General features: G+C 44.6%; 2 protein-coding genes across 8 annotated transcripts in view; one reads left to right on the top strand and one right to left on the bottom strand.

The window, feature by feature from the left end:
- Positions 1-18731, bottom strand: part of KCNJ5 (potassium inwardly rectifying channel subfamily J member 5) — a 184774-nt gene that overhangs the window by 24166 nt on the left and 141877 nt on the right. The gene's annotated exons all lie outside the window — the stretch shown is intronic.
- ARHGAP32 (Rho GTPase activating protein 32) overlaps positions 1-18731 on the top strand; it is a 416149-nt gene that overhangs the window by 374991 nt on the left and 22427 nt on the right. For all 7 annotated transcript variants that reach the window (XM_078849914.1, XM_078849912.1, XM_078849913.1 and 4 more), the window contains 3 exons: positions 13624-13726; positions 16324-16468; positions 17276-17358. In XM_078849914.1, coding sequence (XP_078706040.1) covers positions 13624-13726; positions 16324-16468; positions 17276-17358 — 331 coding nt within the window. The remainder of the gene's footprint in view (positions 1-13623; positions 13727-16323; positions 16469-17275; positions 17359-18731) is intronic.

Genomic DNA, 18731 nt, shown 5'->3' with positions numbered 1-18731 from the left:
GCTAAGACAAGTTTGGTGTCCTTGCTTTATCAGACTCACCTCTTGCCCTTTGTCGCGGACTCCCAATCAAGTCTCAACTTTTGTCTTAGAATGCGGGTCAACCACTTCACCCAAGTCTGAACATTCTGCAACACCAAACATGGTCTCTCAATGGTTCTCAGGATGAGAGGTGTCCCATTCATTGGGAGTAACACATGTACTATTAAATAGCAAGACAGAACCTACAAGACACATATCCCTCCAGAAATGGAGAAGATATCGTCTTTGGTGTAACTGCAGTCATCTTTCACCTATCCAGTCATCTGTTTCCACAATCTTGGATTACTTGCTGGAACTGAAGACATCCAGTCTCTGTAAGTTTCATCAAGTTTCACTTAGCATCAATAACAGCTTTCTACTTGCCAGTGGAAGGTTTCTCAGTTTTTGAACATCCAAGGTTTTAGCACAACAAGGTTCCAGAAAGGTCTCATGAATCTTTCCACACATCAGAGAGCCTATTCCATTTTGGGATCTCAACCTTGTCCTCAGCCATCTCATTGGACAGTCTGTTGAGCTACTAGCCACATGCTCTCTTGTTACATTTGTCTGTGAAGACAGTCTTTTTGGTGGTCATCACTTCTGCTCAAAAGGTTGAGGCGATTGGGGCTCTAATGGCAGGCCCGCCATATACGGTGTTCTCCAGGGAGAAGGTATCATAACAACCCCATTCAAATTTTTTACCTAAGGTTTCTTCTGGGTTTCACATTAACCACACTATTCGCCTTCCAGTTTTATTTCCTAAGCTGCATAAGACTGTACAGGAAGCCATCTTCCATGCACTAGATGGACATCAGTCTTTCACTTGAACAGAATTCAGGAAGTTCCTGAACTTTTTGTCTCTATTGCGGATAGGTCTAAGGGATCCACTGTCTCCATGCAGAGACTCTCTAAATGGATGTCTGGGTGTTTTATTACCTGCTATGGGTTGGCTTATGTTTAACCTCCCCTACGAATGGCTGCACATTCTAGTCGATCACAGTCTACATCTGTAGCCCTATTCAAGGACATTCCAGTTGCGGAAATCTGCAGAGCTGCAACATGAACCTCGGTACATACGTTTTCCAGCCATTACACTTTGGTTCACGCTGCTAAATCAGATCTGCAATACGCAACGCAGTCCTCTCTTCAGTGCAGGACTCGGTTCTGAACCTCCCACCTTGCTAAGGGGTTACTGCTGGGAAGTCACTGGAAGTGGAGCACCAACAGGGATGCTACTCGGAGGAGGAGGAGGAGGAGCGGTTTCTCACCTTGTGCAGTAACTGGAGTTCTTCAAGATGGTGCCGCACTACCCACTTTCCTTCCTCACTGCTTCAGAGTTTCTCTGTGGGACTTTGCGGTAGAGAGGGAACTGAGGGCGGTTTGCTCACACAGCCCTGTATTGCCCTAGTACGGGGCAGGAGGACATGTAGCGCGTGGGCTGAACGGACACAGCTACCAAAAATCGGCAGCTAGTGACGCAAGGCGCACGCACGCCTGTAGTGAAGCACACGCATCAAAGACCCTCCAGTTACTGCACAAGGTGAGTAACCTTTTCTCGACCTCTCTGCTGCAAAATTTACCATCCCTGAAACAGACAGAATATATTGATGCATCTGACATTTTTTTTCTTCCTTCCATTGAAAACAGTTTTTGAGAGGGAAATGTATAGGGTTTAAAAATTGAGACTGCAATTTTCAAAATCATGTAGGGGATTTAATTTTAGCAGGAACTGGATATCCGAATCCCCTATATGGTTTTGAAAGTCTCAGCCTGAACCTCTGCAGGAGATAGGGTCCTTAGCCTGCCATGTGCTAAGCCTTCTAAACTCCACTCACTTCCAAGGGAGGGCTTTGTTCCCTTGTGCTTTTAAATAACTTTTAAGCCAAGACATTTCTGCCTCCTTGGCGTTTCTGATGACATCACCACCCGTTCTAGTTCTGTTGGTGGTTTATCATCCCCAGGGATCCCAGCTTCCTTATGATTCTCCAGCTTCCCATTGTTTATAGAATATTTTCAGTGATAAATTTTTGCAGGCTTCCAAAGGGGAAGAATGTGGTTAGTAAAACAGGTTAGAACAAGAAAGGATCATCTGAGGCAACATTTCAGCTGGGACGCTCTGTGTGGGCAGAGTAAAACCAGCTCCATTCTCATTTTTCCTTTAGCTCAGACCTTCCAACCTATATGTCTTCTTTTCGGTTCTTCACGTTCATTTCATTAGTCCCTTGATTTTGTTAATAATTTTTAATTATAATAGATGTTTGGCTGGCTGCCCTTGAATCTTGGCCAACTTGAGGAAAACCACAGTTCAAGGCCTTGCTTTTAGGGGTTAGGATAATCTAACCCTACTTTGTTAGGTCTGGTTTAATCCTTCCTTGAGGTCCTAACACTGACGGCCTGCATTGGCCGTGTTTACGCTGCCACTTCTTGCTTTTGTTGGAGAATAAGAAAACAATGTGGAAAACTGCAAATAAGCAATAAGGCAGAAATTAATTTAAAAAATAGAAAGCTACGTAAAACCTCAAATTAGTCTTCTGTTTTCTTTCTCTTTTTTAAAATTGCATAAATATATATATAAAAAAAATACAATCTGCGAAATTCACATGCCCAGTGTACTTCAAAATGTTCCACAGGCCCAAGTGTAAACTTTACTCACAAACTGACCTTTATAGCTAATTGTTTTCCGTCTAGAGATTTTCTATGAAACTGCCATTTTAAAGATGAATGCATTTAGATTGCAAGGGCTTCGCTACAGAAGCAGTCTTTTTTTATGTTTGCAGCACATTGGGGGCTGTGAGTGCTACTGTAATACAAATAGTAAATAACGAGAATCATGTGAAAGTGTAAAAACCCTGGAGTTCAGTTCCAAAACCCTTCAGGTTTGAGTCTTAGCAACTGACATCAATAGATTTATTTAAGCAACATCTCTTTTCTTATACAAAGGTCCGTTAATTGCTGCCTGACGATCATGCATGTGGATTGTAAAATTTGGATCTGAATTTTGCAGGCCAAAACAAAACGCTGGCTGTTGACAGGTCTTAACCCCTGTGTTCGATGCACATATCCCACGTGTGGTGACTCAAAGGGGGTAGGTACCCAGATATCTATTTTAAATACAGATAGGCCTGAGGTGAGAGTTTCAAACCTGAATCTGAACTTCGCAGAACTTCAGGTGTGTTTGAGTGTGACATTTTGGTTTGATCCTTGCTCTGCTTTTAAGCACCTGCATGCTAAAAGATGCAGGATAGTCCAGTGGTAAGAGCAGTAGCCTGGGACTTAAGTGACCTGGGTCAATTCCCTGTTCTGCCAAAGATTTTCTTTGTGACCTTAGGCAAGTCACTTAGGCATTGTCTACACTGGCACTTTGATCGTTAAAACTTTTGTCTCTCAGGGGTGTGAAAAAACACTCCCCTGAACAACAAAAACTTTAATGACAAAAAGCACCGGTGTGGATAGCGCTTTGTCGTTGGGAGCCGCGCTCCCGTTTACGAAGCTACTGCCCCTCGTTGGGGGTGGTTTTATTTTGTCGCTGGGAGAGCGCTCTCCCAGCAATAAAGAGCAGCCACTCAGTGCACCTTACAATGGTGTGGCTGCAGTGGCAAAGCCACGCCGTTGTAAGGTGCATTGTGTAGACATATCCTTAGTCTGTGCGTGCCTGAGTTCCTCTTCCGTAAAATGAGGATAATAGCACTGCCCTGCCTCACAGAGCCATTATGAGGATAAATACATTAAAGTTTGTGAGGCTTTCAGATAACTACGGTGATCAGGGACCAGATAAGTACCTTAAACAGATAAAATCTGAGCCCCCAGTGCAGGATTTGGACATCTAGCTAAGGTAGGTGCATCCTTTCTTACATTTCCTGAGTACAATCCAATCTCATGTGAATATTTAAAACGCAGAAAGCCCCTGTCACAGGGCGGCTGGCCTTAGTAAACAAAGTAGGTCCAGCTCCCGTAGTGGTCAGTTCAGAGGGTTGGGTAGCACTTGGGGCTCTGAAAGGTCAGGGAGAGGTCCAGTGAGGGAGGAACATAATTTGTTGGGGAAGAGTCAACATGGCTTTTGTAAAGGGAAATTATGCCTCACCAATCTACTACAATTCTTTGAGGGGATCAACAAGCATGTGGATAAGGGGGATCCAGTGGATATAGTGTACTTAGATTTTCAGAAAGCCCTGTTCTGTTCATTCCCTCTGGGGTACCTGGCATTGTCGAGAAGACAGGATACTCGCCTAGATGGACCTTTGGTCTGACCCAATCTGGCCATTCTTATGTTCTGATGTAACCCTGGTGAGAATCAGTTAAGGTGACTCAGGAGACTGGAGGAGGTTTCTGAAGGCTGCAGAGATCAGAAAGCTCTCTGCAGGTCTTCTCTGGAAAAAGAGAGGAGGTATCAGGAAGCCAGAAGGCTGAAAAGGGGCTGAGGGCTACTAAGTCAGTGGATGATCTACAATCAGCTGTCCTCCTTCCTGAGCTAGAGAGAGCCAAGACCTTATAAGGCTAGAGAGGGCTGAAGGCTGGGAGCAGAAGGGCTGGAGAGATGTAGAGCTGAAGCCAGAAGGCTGCCCTGGCACAAGGACAGAAGAGGACTGCACTGGAGAGCCAGGGCTTGGCAAGGGACACCAGAGATGGATGTTCGGACACTTCTGAACTATGATTGTGGGACATCTGTTATGATTTATGTTCGTGGGACTTTTGTAATAAATGAACTCCACAAGGGCTATATTTATATTTGGGAAGATCCTTTGGACCATTTCTGGGAAGTCTGAAGGAGGGAAACTGAGGCAGATGCACCTGTCATACTGCAACCTGTAGCAGGAGGGCACCCCAGGCATGGAAGCCCTATGACTACCTCATTCTGCCATTCTTAGTAGAACCTTGCTCTGTGAGTAGGGCCATGGAGATTGGTTGGACTATTTATGGGATAAATTACTACTCTGTGTGAGTAAGAGTGGCAGAATCTAGCTCAGGATATTTAATTCATGCAGAGTTAATACAGTGAGTGTATCTTAAGTGTCAACCAGTTTTATAGGTACTGATTTTATTCCCCATTACAGGTGTAGAGAATATCTTTCACACCAGTAAAATTTTTCCAAACACTAGAAACTTAGGTGTGCCCTCTGTGTTTCTATACGTTGACATAAGTTTTGCCCTGGATGCTTTCAAGTGGCTTTTCTGAGGCTGATAAGTCATTAACCAGGGCACAGGGTGATTAACACATTTATTCTCTGTGACTTGCACCATGCATTTATCAGACCAGACATCTGTCCCTTGTGACCCTTTATTACTCATTTCCTGTCAGTTTTACCTTGTACACGACAGAAATGTTGTCTTGCTCATACAGTTTTGCATAAATCTATTTGAGGTGATATTTATCACAATTCCACACACACTTTGTAAACTGGAGGAAGTGACTTGTAAAGGTGCATTATGGGGCAGTCATTCGGTGAGGCTGTTTGGAATGGTTTTACAGCTCACTTCAGCTTTTTTCTTTTGTGGGTTCTAATGCCTTCCAGCCCCTTTGTTTATATGGCTGTCCTGCCAGGCCAGATTTTACTGCTGATTTCAATGTGTGGCCTAGTATTTTGTTTCCTGGAACCTGCTGGTTGACATCAGATATATGCAAATCTAAAATCACATTTGTTGCAGCTTGCAGTCCTTTGAGGATGTAATGATTATAAAGGGTAGACGTGATCAGAGAGAAAGAGAGAGAGTTTAGTGAAACATAGGTGTGATCTTGTGGTCTGAACAAAGGACAGGGAACAGTGCATACCTGTGCTCTGATCCCATTTCTTATACTTCCTCTGTGACCTTGGGCAGTGTTACTTAACATCTCTGCTTCACTGTCCCAATCTTCAAAATGGAAATAATAATACATATTTTGTGTGGCCTATTTTTATTTATTTATATATATTTGGTTCCTTAGATTGATAGGACTATGAAAGTGCATTTAAGCAGGTTAGGAGCCTAACTCCCATGGAAAGTCAATGTGAGTTAGGCACCTGATTCACTGAAGCACCTTTGTAAATCCCACTAGGTGCCTAGCTGCATCTTTGGGCACCTGTATCACTTTGGAAATCTGTCCCTATGTGCGCATGACACAGAAATCATAACCTAGAAGCTGAATCCAGCAGCAGACTCCACCATCTGATAGCAATAACCAGCTAACCCATACAGCAGAAGCTTGGTGTGGACGCTACCTTGCACAGGCATGCTCACCTCTCCAAGAGCAGCACTAAAAACGTGAGCGTTGGTATCTTTGAAGGTCAACAGCTTTGAGTTATTTTGGTCAAGTTTCCATAGTCGAAGGGCACTAGTGTCCTTGCCCTCTTTCAAACCAATGGATCCCACGTTCCTTTTGGCTCAGCTTAGCATTGTGACAAGAACCCTGATGTAGCTTTACTGCTCTTTGAGGGGGCAAGTCTTCTGAGCTGTATGAAAGGGGAATTGAGAAGGACACATAAGCTATTAAAATTACTAAAAGGAAAACTCTCTCCACTCCTTTCCAGCCTGCCTCCTTTGGAGCAGCTGAAAGTAACAACCTTGATAAGAGAAATCCCTTATGCCTCACCTACGCAAAGGACACCAGGGGCTTGGCAATTAATTTGTATTTTGAAATACCAGTTCCACAAGGAGAATAAAACCATGGGAAGAAACAGCTCATGCTGTACAGCAACGGCTTGTATGCCTTCTCCTCTGTTTAGATGTCAAGAATGGTATTTTATTTCTCTGTAATGATTTTTTTTTCGTGCAGTAAGTTTTAGGCACCTGTCCATGGAACACTAAGACCTGGTCTACACTTGAAAGTTTTACTGGTTTAACTATTGCTGTTAAGGTGTGATTTTAAAAAAAAAAATCAAAATAGTTGTACCGATAAAAGCCCTAGTACACCGGTATAAAGGTGCCTTATACTAGTACAGTTATTCCCCTTCCTGTACAAAACCACTTTATAACTGCATCCATACTTGGGGTGCACTGATTGCTGTACTGTTATAGTTAAAGTGGTACGACTGTCTCGTGTAGGCAGAGCCTGAGCCTTCAGGTAAGTGCATACAGCATATGCTTAAGTCCCATAAATGTCAGTGGGACTTAAGCAGGTGTGGTTAAGTGCTTTCCTGAGTGGTGCAACTCCATTGGGTTTACACTTGAGAGAGCTGAGCATTGCACTTTGCCTTTACACAATCCTAATTAAGTTACCATAGGTGAAAAGTTTCAGAGTAACAGCCGTGTTAGTCTGTATTCGCAAAAAGAAAAGGAGTACTTGTGGCACCTTAGAGACTAACCAATTTATTAGAGCATAAGCTTTCGTGAGCTACAGCTCACTTCCTCAGATGCATCTGAGGAAGTGAGCTGTAGCTCACGAAAGCTTATGCTCTAATAAATTGGTTAGTCTCTAAGGTGCCTCAAGTACTCCTTTTCTTCATAGGTGAAAAGACAATCCAGCCTTAAGCAGATTTCATTGTTGAACGCTGATTCCATTCCTAGGCACCACAAGGTCTCTGTTCTTGTAGCTGTCTCATTTATTTTTTATAACCCTCTTTGCCATTAGCCTTTAGCAAAGCTTTTGACACGGTCTCCCACAGTATTCTTGTCAGCAAGTTAAGGAAGTATGGGCTGGATGAATGCACTACAAGGTGGGTAGAAAGCTGGCTAGATTGTCGGGCTCAACGGGTAGCGATCAATGGCTCCATATCTAGTTGGCAGCCGGTATCAAGTGGAGTACCCCAAGGGTCGGTCCTGGGGCCGGTTTTGTTCAATATCTTCATAAATGATCTGGAGGATGGTGTGGATTGCACTCTCAGCAAATTTGCGGATGATACTAAACTGGGAGGAGTGGTAGATACGCTGGAGGGGAGGGATAGGATACAGAAAGACCTAGACAAATTGGAGGATTGGGCCAAAAGAAATCTGATGAGGTTCAATAAGGATAAGTGCAGGGTCCTGCACTTAGGACGGAAGAACCCAATGCACAGCTACAGACTCAGGACCGAATGGCTAGGCAGCAGTTCTGCGGAAAAGGACCTAGGGGTGACAGTGGACAAGAAGCTGGATATGAGTCAGCAGTGTGCCCTTGTTGCCAAGAAGGCCAATGGCATTTTGGGATGTATAAGTAGGGGCATAGCGAGCAGATCGAGGGACGTGATCGTTCCCCTCTATTCGACATTGGTGAGGCCTCATCTGGAGTACTGTGTCCAGTTTTGGGCCCCACACTTCAAGAAGGATGTGGATAAATTGGAGAGAGTCCAGCGAAGGGCAACAAAAATGATTAGGGGACTGGAACACATGAGTTATGAGGAGAGGCTGAGGGAGCTGGGATTGTTTAGCCTGCAGAAGAGAAGAATGAGGGGGGATTTGATAGCTGCTTTCAACTACCTGAAAGGGGGTTCCAAAGAGGATGGCTCTAGACTGTTCTCAATGGTAGCAGATGACAGAACGAGGAGTAATGGTCTCGAGTTGCAGTGGGGGAGGTTTAGATTGGATATTAGGAAAAACTTTTTCACTAAGAGGGTGGTGAAACACTGGAATGCGTTACCTAGGGAGGTGGTAGAATCTCCTTCCTTAGAGGTTTTTAAGGTCAGGCTTGACAAAGCCCTGGCTGGGATGATTTAACTGGGAATTGGTCCTGCTTTGAGCAGGGGGTTGGACTAGATAACCTTCTGGGGTCCCTTCCAACCCTGATATTCTATGATTCTATGATTCTACCTTAAGACCTACAGTACAAAAGTCACTCTGTCAGATAAGAGAAAGGTATTGCCAGGAAGCAGTGTAGCTCAAGATACTGACTTAGACTTTATCTTCGTTCTTTAGTAATATGTGTATTTTTAACATGGGTCATTTCTTGCAAACCCTACAGCATCTTGAAGGAAGTCCATGTTCGTGGCTTGATCTTTTATTTTTAAATTTTGGTAGCTCAAGGGAGGATGTTAGGCTCAGGATTTAGGAGTGAACTGCGGGAGGAGATTAGTAAACTTATCTGAGTATGCAGGAATAGAGGGTGGAATGGGGCTACATGCTTATAAAATGTCCCCTGCAGGCCACTTTCTGGCTTGGCATGGATGGGATAATAAAAAGGAAGTAATTAACACTTTCAAATCTCATCTTGATATAGACGCGCATCCCCATGCAATTGTGCTGTAAGATGGGAAGGACAGCTGGGAGGGCAGGTTTAAAGAAGGAAGAATAGGCTGCCGAAATTAAAATGGCTAAACAGCTGAAAAGCAGAGCTGGTTGCAAAATGGTAACAATTTTGTGAGTTTGTTTTATTGACGATTTTTAAAAATTCTGTATCTTCCAAAATTTTCAGCCAGCTTCAGTGAAAAAGCACACAAAGTACCTGCAGTAAGCTGTAGTTAGAGGTGGGTGTTTTTTTTTTTAAAGTGTGTTGTAGGTCTCTTAGCAAGTATGGGTATGTCTATGCTACAGTTAAAAAACCCGTGGCTGGCCCTTGCCAGCTGACTCAGGCTCGCAGGGCTTGGGCTGTTTAATTGGGCTTAGGTGTGTCCAGTCTCAGACTGGAGCTTGGGCTCTAGCATCCTGCTGCAGCCCAAACCAGAGCATCCACACAGCGATTATACAGCCCTAAAGCCAGGGCCCTGCAAGCCTAAGTCAGCGGGCACAGGCCACCTTTGGGTGTCTTAATTGCAGTGTAGACATACCTTATGACATCAAAAGTAAGATGGAGAGGGAAGTGGGAGTAAAAATAGCTACAGTATTTCAACAGCTGTTGGGGATGTGTATCTACCAATGGTATGTGAGTTCATATGGGAGCTCATGGGTTATATTGGTATTCTTTTAACTGAGAACAATTAGTTATTATCTTCCCATCTCACTGCCTTAGTGTCTTGCTCCTTCATTTAATTGCTTTTTGCTAAGCTTCTTAGACAATATTGGAACTTAATGACATCCATAGTTTGACAGCGTTTGTTTAGAAGGTTAGATAAAGTGTGTACAGCAGTTCTGTTTATGTTCATTGTTCCTGTTTGCATGATCATTTACCTTTTTACAGTCATTCGCTATGTGTGAGATTCAGCTGAGCAGCTGCAGTTCTATGCGATATGGTCCGTTAACCAGCCTGAAGGCCCTGGCTGGTGCAGGAGCTCACCTGACTGCTGAAATACTGTAAAAATGACACTGCTGCAGGGGGACTCAGTGGGAGGTCTCATTCCCCAGGCTGAACAAATAATTCAGATTCCAGTAATGTGCACAAAAAACCAACATCCAGCAACAACAAAAAGAAGGCTGCTAAGGTTATGAACGATTAAAAGGGGAAAACAAAATGAGGTTAGAGGACTGTAAAGGGTCTGATTTCAAGATGAATTAAAATGCCCTTGAAAATGAGAGCTATAAAACTTTCACTTCATCCTGGGGGGAAGAATGAACCCTTTCAGTCAATGAATAAATAAAATAAAAGCGTGAGGGCAGATGCTGTAAAACTCTCAAACCCGCTGGGAGATGCTGAGGAATGAGCTGGAAAATTCCTTGAGTCACCCCAGTGATAAAACATCCTGGGGTCTCCTTTGGTAATGCTTCCACAGTCCTAGGCTTCTGCGGTTCAGTGCCTGGAATGTCAGGCACTTGGGGACAGCAAAGGGAGGAAGTGGTGGGAATGGGATGCCTGATTCCGGAGCAAGAGATACATAAGGTGCTCAGGGCCTCACAGGATGTGGATGTTTAAATGCTGGAATTATCAATTAACTCTAGCACCCTGAAGTGCAGGTGAGGTGGTTGTTTCTTTGAGTTGTTTCCCTGAAGGGGGATTATCTGGTGTCCAGAGGTTGGGTATGATATTGCCCAGAAAGAGAATAAAAACAACAGTGCTCATTGTTAAGCTTTTGTTGTTCTTTATTTGAATTATGGTGACGCCTGGGAGCTCCTGTCATCGATCAGGGCCTCATGGTGCCAGGCGCTGTACAAACAGACGGTCCCTGCCCCAAAGTGCTCACAATAAGTATAAGGCAAGAGACAGATGCATACAACAGACAACAGGAGCCCAAGCACGCAATGAGACAGTACTAGTCATCGTGTTAGGGAGTGGTCTCAGGACACCAGCTGCCTCTTTAGTGTCAAATTTTTGGGAGGCAACTTCAGTATTAGCTTTGGCTGTTTTTACTGCAATTTCATATTTCTTGTTGGTACCAGAAACATGCAGCTACCGGGCTGAGGAAAGGTAGGGATTGGAGGGGAAAAATTAAAAACACTCATGTAATCTTCCTATGGCACCCCCCCCCTTTTTTTTTAAATAGCAGACTGAGGTCATCCTGCCACCAAAAGACCCTTTTTAACTACAGTTATGTCAGGGGTCTCCAAGCCATGCTGCGTCCAGAGCTTTAGCACAGTTCAGTATATGTTCAGTGTCCCATCTCTGCTACAGGATGGACCAGTGTGGTAGCCAGGTCAGGAGACGAACACATAGCCTGATCCAGTGAAATTTCTGGTGTGGATGGGCCCACAGTATTTTGATTTTGTGGTTTTGCCCCATGCTGACTCTAACAGCACTATCCAATCTCTTGCTATGGTGAATAAGCCAGTGCAGTAAATGTATTCCTATGACTACATCCCCTTCTTTGGGTTTTTTTCCCCCCTCTTTTCCTTGACTTGATGCAAAGTGTCACAACAGGCTGCTCCTGAAGTCTAATTATGACTTACATACACTACTTACCATGCTGTCTGTTTGTACAGCTAGAGAAGCCCCAGGAGCGTAAAGCCACGGAAGCATGCTGAGTTTGTTCTCTTGTGACACAGGACTTTGGTTAGGCAGCTCAGGCCAGGGTTCTAGGTCAGGGTTCTCAACCAGGGGTACGTGTACCCTGGGGGTACACAGAGGTCTTCCAGGGGGTACATCAGCTCATCTAGATATTTCCCTAGTTTTACAACAGGCTACATAAAAAGTACTAGCAAAAATCAGTACATACTAAAATTTCATACAGGCAATGACTTGTTTATACTGCTCTATATACTATACCCTGAAATGTAAGAACATTGTTTATATTCCAATTGATTTATTTTATAGTTATATAGTAAAAATGAGAAAGGAAGCAATTGTGCAGTAGTATGTACTGGGACACTTTTTTGTATTTTTCTCTGATTTTGTAAGTAAGTAGTTTTTAAGTGAGGTGAAACTTGAGGGTACGCAAGACAAATGAGCTTCCTGAAAGGGAGTCTGGAAAGGTTGAGAACCACTCCTTTAGGCTGCCCTTCAGTGGAAGGTGAAGATCCCAAGGCACTTACAGGTTTGAGCAGAAGGTAACCAGTTCTGGTCAATGCCTTGCTCTGTAAAGAAGGATTTTGTTTCCAAGGCTCTATGGGGCAGAAGGGGGATCCATTTGCCCAACAGTCTCTGGAAAGCAGCTTGAGATACTGCAACAGTCTGCAGTTTGGTGTTTTACCTTTTATGTTTCATGGTACATTGGTCTGAGATGCATCTGTTTATTTCTAGGGAACCACTGAAAATGTCTGCTCCTTTCCTTGCCCAGGTTGCACATCTGCTTCTGGGCCTGATGTGAAGCAGAACAGCAGTAGAGTGGATGGGGTGGGGAGGAGAAATAGGGCATCTAAGTTCAACAGTGTTCCTGGCAGATGGTATATATTACTTGATAAAAGGGAATTTGCCACATGACCTATTCACAATCTGTGTCACATGGCAAATTGATAGGAGTTGGCATTTTGTGTAAGACTAAATCTAGATCATTGTAGGAGCTGTGGCAAGAAAGTCTCCTGCTGAGGAATCCACAAAAATTGGAGTTTTTCCATGAGGACTGGATGGTGCTTACACGGGTCTGATCCTAATTTCCTGTCTGGGCTCCTATCAAGTCTCATTTTCCTGTTAAAGGGGATCAGCTTTGCTCCTCCCTTAAATCCAGCGGGATGGACAGTTAAATCACATAGTGGAATTTCAGTTGTATTGAGAAGCCATCTGGAGAAAACTGGTTGCTGAAGTGGCCTGAATGTTACTGTAAACCTAATTACATCTACTGGGTCTTACTTTCAGTCCAGTCTTATCTGGATCTTTCTTTGTAACAAGTTTTGCACTGCAGTTTCTGTGGGTGCATTGTGTCATGTAGCTTTCTAAATCCAGGGACGCTCAAATGCATCAGTGCCCTGCACATGCAGAGATCAAATTACCAATCATAAAAATGCAGGTAACCCTGGGGTAGAACGCACTATTTCTTTAATAGCGTACAACAGTTTAAACCAAGCAGGGGAGAAGAATTCCATGTTGAATTGAAGCTACAGAAAGAATGTTGGGTAGACTGAATGCAATTGCTCAGTTTCAGATTGGCCTGGATAGGGGCGGTAACACCATGGCTCGTTTGTAAGCGTTGTAGATCTTCATCAACCACAGTTAGTAAGACCCTGTTTTGTGTCTCATCTGAGAAATGGCATCTCTTGCAGTGCAGCTCCGCTAACACCATACTTCAATGCTGACTTCAAGGAAAGCCTGCCTGCTACCAGTTACCAGCACTACTTCCTGCACCTCCTTGGTTTTCCTTTGTCTCCTATCCAAAAAGCAACTAGGGAAGCAGCCCATCTGTGCTTAGCTTATGAGATCTGACACGATCACAGGCCCTCAGTAACATGGTCAACTCTACACTGGCCCTTTTTTCTTTTTAGTCCCCCAGGTCCTCAAGAGCTGCACCGAATTCATTGAGAAACATGGCATTGTGGATGGAATATACCGCCTGTCAGGAATTGCGTCCAATATCCAGAAGCTACGGTATGATTGCATTGTATTCGATGAATCCCAGCACATGCTCTTTTAAATGCTTTGGTTTCAGAATCCTAGAGTTCAGTGATGACAGGCGGTGGGTGTCTTGGAGAACAGATGGGGAGGTACCATCACAGCAGCTCCCCAGTGCTCATATCTGCTTCATGAACAACATGTTGTAGCTCTGGAACATTTAAAATCCCACCTGTCTCTTTTTCACAGAGGTTCTGAAGTGAAATGACAAACTTTGTCTACATGACAAAGTGTGACTTGTTTAACTTAAATCACCTTTTTAAACCAGTTTATTAAACTGGTGCAAACTCCCTGTGTGTAGGCCCTTCCTTCAGTTTAAGGGCAGCATATTTTGATTTAGCCAAAACCTGTTTCCAGTTGACTTAAACAAAACTTAAAGAAAGGCCACTCTTAGTCTGAAATAAGTGGGTCCTCATGGGTTTTGTATTAATTATAACTATATCAGTTTAAATTCCCACCTTTAGTTTATACCAGTGCAGGTTTCCCCATAGACAAGGCCTTGACAATGCTTAGACATTGCCTGTCTTTCTAGAATAGCATCAGCACATCTCCAATGGGCAAGGAACCCGCACCCTTGCGGTGGAGGTTGCTCCCTGAAGGAACTCATTCTCCTTTGCCTTCACCTCAGTCCACCCCACTTTACTTTTAAATAATATCTTAAAATTCTCCCTGCTCCTTCCCCAAAGAGCTTATCTGTGGAGTTATTCAGCCACAACTATTCTGGAATAACTGTTCTTGAATACCTCCGTCTTTGGGGGTCTCTTATTCTGGAATGCGTGTCTTGTTCTGGTTTAGCTTTAACTGACTTTGAAAGTGGGATTAAGCTACACTGGACCAAGGCACTCTTATTGCAGAATAAGAGTGTCCACACACGGTGTTATTCAGGAATAGCTGTTTCTTAATAACTCCATGTGTAGACAAGCCCTTAGAGTAGTGGTTCTTGGCCCACGGGTTGTTTGTGACCCAATCAGCACACAGCTGCATATGCGGCCCACAATGGTAAATAGGTTGAGGACCACTGCCTTAGAGTGACTTTTGCTGGCCCCACATCTTAACATTTTTTCTTGGGTCTGACCCAGTCTGTTTTGTTCCCTTTTGAAGTTTTCCCCGGGTGTTTTATGTTTTCATTCCACAGTTCCCCACATGCAGCGCAGGAGGCTCCTTAATTATGAACAATAACAACTAACTGCCGGGCTAGCTTACCCAACTGCTAGATGGGTTTTGTTCTGTCTACTCTTGGCTGCCTTAGCCCCACGAGCTGGTTTGCTTTTACTGAGATGCTCTAGGATTCTTTCCCTGTGAATGGTGGGAGAACTTTTCCACCCTTTGGAGGGAATTGTGGGGAAGGCACAGGAGCACTATCTGCACTCAAGTGATTTAGCCTGCATCCTCATTGCAAAGTGGGTGTGTTCTGGCCTGAGTTAAAGTGGAGCTGGGGTTCTAACCCACTCCTGTAGCTGGGTAAACTAGCCAGGGGTTGGGCTCAAAGGATCTCCAAACCTGGCTCAACATGTTTTCTGTAGCAGTGGAATTTGGCTTAAAAACCAGGTTAACTGCAGTGAAGACATTCCCACGGGGCTACAAATGTATCTACGGCTAAGGACACGGGTACAAGATTCTCCATTATGTAGTACAGGGAAGAACTTAATGCTTTGACTAGGCCCTGGAAGTACGCCAAAGCGTTCAACGTGGTTTGTCTTCCATGCATGTTACAAGCCAGAATGATAGTATAGCTGTGTGAGAACCAAGCCTCTGACAAGGCTGTTGTAGTGTAGACGTGGCTATCTGCTGCACAGGGGATCAGCCGTTCAATTTACATCTCGTGGAGAAGTGAGCTACAGCTACAGCAATCCTCTGCTCACCACTCCCAGTGGCCTGACTCATTACGCTAGTCCCTGGCTAATTGGAAACAGGAATTTCCATGCACATATTCTAGTGGGAAGTGAGGCTTGCCAGCCCTGGCCCTCTGAGTGCAGCTTTTATTTCATAAACATTTATGCTTTGGGTTTCTCTCTCTCTTTTCCTCTCTCTGTGAAAACCAAGGGAATGCACACAGGTTTTCTTCATGTGGTTCCTGGCTCGGTTCATTCTTGCTAGGCTCTCTAGCTTGCCTCCAAGGAATTTTTGCACACAGTAGTTTTGATGTACAGCAGCTGTTGATAAGCCCTGATGTTCAATGTTGCTTTTGATTTCAGTTTGTAGGCCTTTGAAATTTAAAGGGGGTAAAGTTTTCATTTTGGCCCATGGTGAATTTTACCTACACAGCTTTCAGTCACAATCACCAGGGTTAGAGATGTAAATTGCCTTCAACAGTGTTGAGACTATACCCTATAAAATACAAGTACATCTGTCTTGTTATGGGAAATCTGATTTCTGGGCTCGCCAGTCAGATGTAAATGCAACCGACAACGCCTTGTAAGAAACCATCCCATTTTGCAAAAACATGAGCTTGCAACAGCACAAGCCTGACTCTTCTTCCTGTGAAGCATGCTTTTGTGTTCCTTTGACTCTGATTTGTTTTGGGTTTTTCTCCACCCCCCCCCCCCCCCACCATCTACCTTTCTCATCTCTAGCCATGAGTTTGACTCTGAGCAGATCCCCGACTTGACTAAAGATGTTTACATTCAAGATATCCACTGCGTGGGCTCCCTCTGTAAACTCTACTTCCGCGAGCTCCCCAATCCCCTGCTCACATATCAGCTGTATGAGAAGTTCTCAGTAAGTACCAGCCGGTATCTCAGTTTCCACGGATTGGGCAACGTCACTGATCAACAGAAATGAGAGAGCCACCTGTTTTGTAAAGCCTGGTAACGGGGGCCATGTAAGATAGATTCTGAAATGGATCTTGCTGAAGATCTTTCTTTCCCTTTATGTTTAAAAAGGGTTACCCATGAAAATGAGGCTCTTGAAAACATTGGCTTAGGCCAGATCCCATTTGGGCATGCTACTCCAACAGCTCTGCTGCTGAATCCAAACTAGGAGGCCACACACTGCTGTGCTCATGTCCAACACTCCAGACTCACAGCGCCTTTTGATGTTCCCTTCTGAGATCCGAGTGCAGTTGTGCCAGGGCACAATACCCTGCTCTAGACTTGCAGCACCAGGAGGGAGGCACATTGGCGGTTTGAATGATTGTGTGAATCCCCTCAGCATTTGAGGAGCCCCCAACAGAAACTAAAGATGTCCTCCAGTGGCACAGCCAGCAAGGGAGGGCATTGGTGGGAACATCTGCTGCTGCCCTTCTTTGGGATGAATGTCACCCTCCCTGCAGCACAAGGAGTTGCCATCAAGGTGCAACTTACAGCTCTTGAGCCAGCTTCATTTAATCTTGCCTTTAATGTTAGCTGTATGCAGGCCCACCTCCTCAGCACACAGATACCACAGATGAAGGGGGCAGCCTAAAGGCTTAGGTGGGAAGGTAAATCCTGCAAATCTAAATGCCAGCAAACTGAGCGCCAGCCAGACTGTTTCATTTGCATTAGCAAACGCCCAGTGTTAGCATCTTAATTTGTTATTTTGTTCCAGGATGCTGTGTCTGCTGCTACAGATGAAGAACGATTGGTTAAAATTCATGATGTCATCCAGCAACTACCCCCACCACACTACAGGTTAGTTTGCGTAGCATTACCCCGCCACACTCCTTTCATTCTTTTTGCCGCTCTGACAGTGCACCAGGGTCCCAGCTTTCCATCCTCAGCCTGTCTAGGACGAAGGTCACCAATGCAGACTAAACCGAAATCACGTTAGGCTAAATATTGGGACTTACGCTGCAGCACAATGATGTCACTTGTTTGGAGGGTGAAAAAAAACCCCAGCCGTTACACAATCGTCACTTACGAAGGGAAGGCTGACATTATTGTGTGCTTTCCGATTATCCCCACCTAAGATGGCCGCATTCTTCCTGCATAGTTGAGCACGTTTGGAAGGATTGCTGACTGCATAACATTGACTTATATTTTAATTAGATCAGTAACAAAACAGACAACACATACGATACATAAATCTCATCTGCCTTACTCTATACAATATGCCAGGAGGGGGTGAATTCAGAGCCAAGTAGTCAGATTTCATTATGGAGAGGGGAGGTGGGTGGTGAGACTTTCCACAGGATATTTTTAATGATGACAAAAACCATAGGTTGAAATAACATTAAGGGAGAGAAATGAAGCAAGTAGCAGAAGGCTCAGAACTTTGTCAGGGGTTTGCCGAGCAAGGCCAGTTAATCTGGTGAGACGGATGAAGATGGAGCACCTGAAATCAGGTGAAAAAGAAGGCACTGCAGTAGTACACCTGTGGCAGCACGTGTGATGAACTAGCAGGATTGGCAGGGAAGGCGTTCTGCTGACAGCACAGCGGAACTGCTCCCCCACATGCATTAAAGAAAGGGAGAGAGCATTTGTGAATGTGGCAGTTGGAAAAGCAGCATAGGAATCTGAGCCTCTCTTTTTTGTCGTCGTAAACTGCCATGCCATGCCATGCTGCAGCCACCCAACCCCTCTCCTTTCCACTGGGACTCTCCCCAGCATGGCCTCAAATGCCCTCAGTTATACCGTAGAGCAGGGGTCGGCAGCCTTTCAGACGTGGTGTGCCAAGTCTTCATTTATTCACTCTAATTTCAGGCTTTGCGTGCCAGTCATACATTTTAACGTTTTTAGAAGGTCTCTTTCTATAAGTCTGTAATATATAACTAAACTGTTGTTGTATGTAAAGTAAATAAGGTGTATAAGAAGCTTCATTTAAAATTAAATTAAAATGCAGAGCCCCCTGGACCGGTGGCCAGGACCCAGGCAGCGTGAGTGCCACTGAAAGTCCGCTCACGTGCCGTGCCGTGCCATCGGTTGCCTACCCCTGCCGTAGACTATCCCCACACTGGAGTGTGCAGTAACTGGCTGGACCATGCCTGTTTTACAGGGGCAAGTTGTTCTGTCCTGTTGGCTGGGTGGGCAGATTGGCCTTTCTGATGGTTGCCGTGATGCCAGCG

Source organism: Lepidochelys kempii, chromosome 22 (genome assembly GCF_965140285.1).
Source record: "Lepidochelys kempii isolate rLepKem1 chromosome 22, rLepKem1.hap1, whole genome shotgun sequence".
Lineage (NCBI taxonomy): Eukaryota > Metazoa > Chordata > Testudines > Cheloniidae > Lepidochelys > Lepidochelys kempii.
This window is presented reverse-complemented; position numbering and strand designations above follow the sequence as displayed.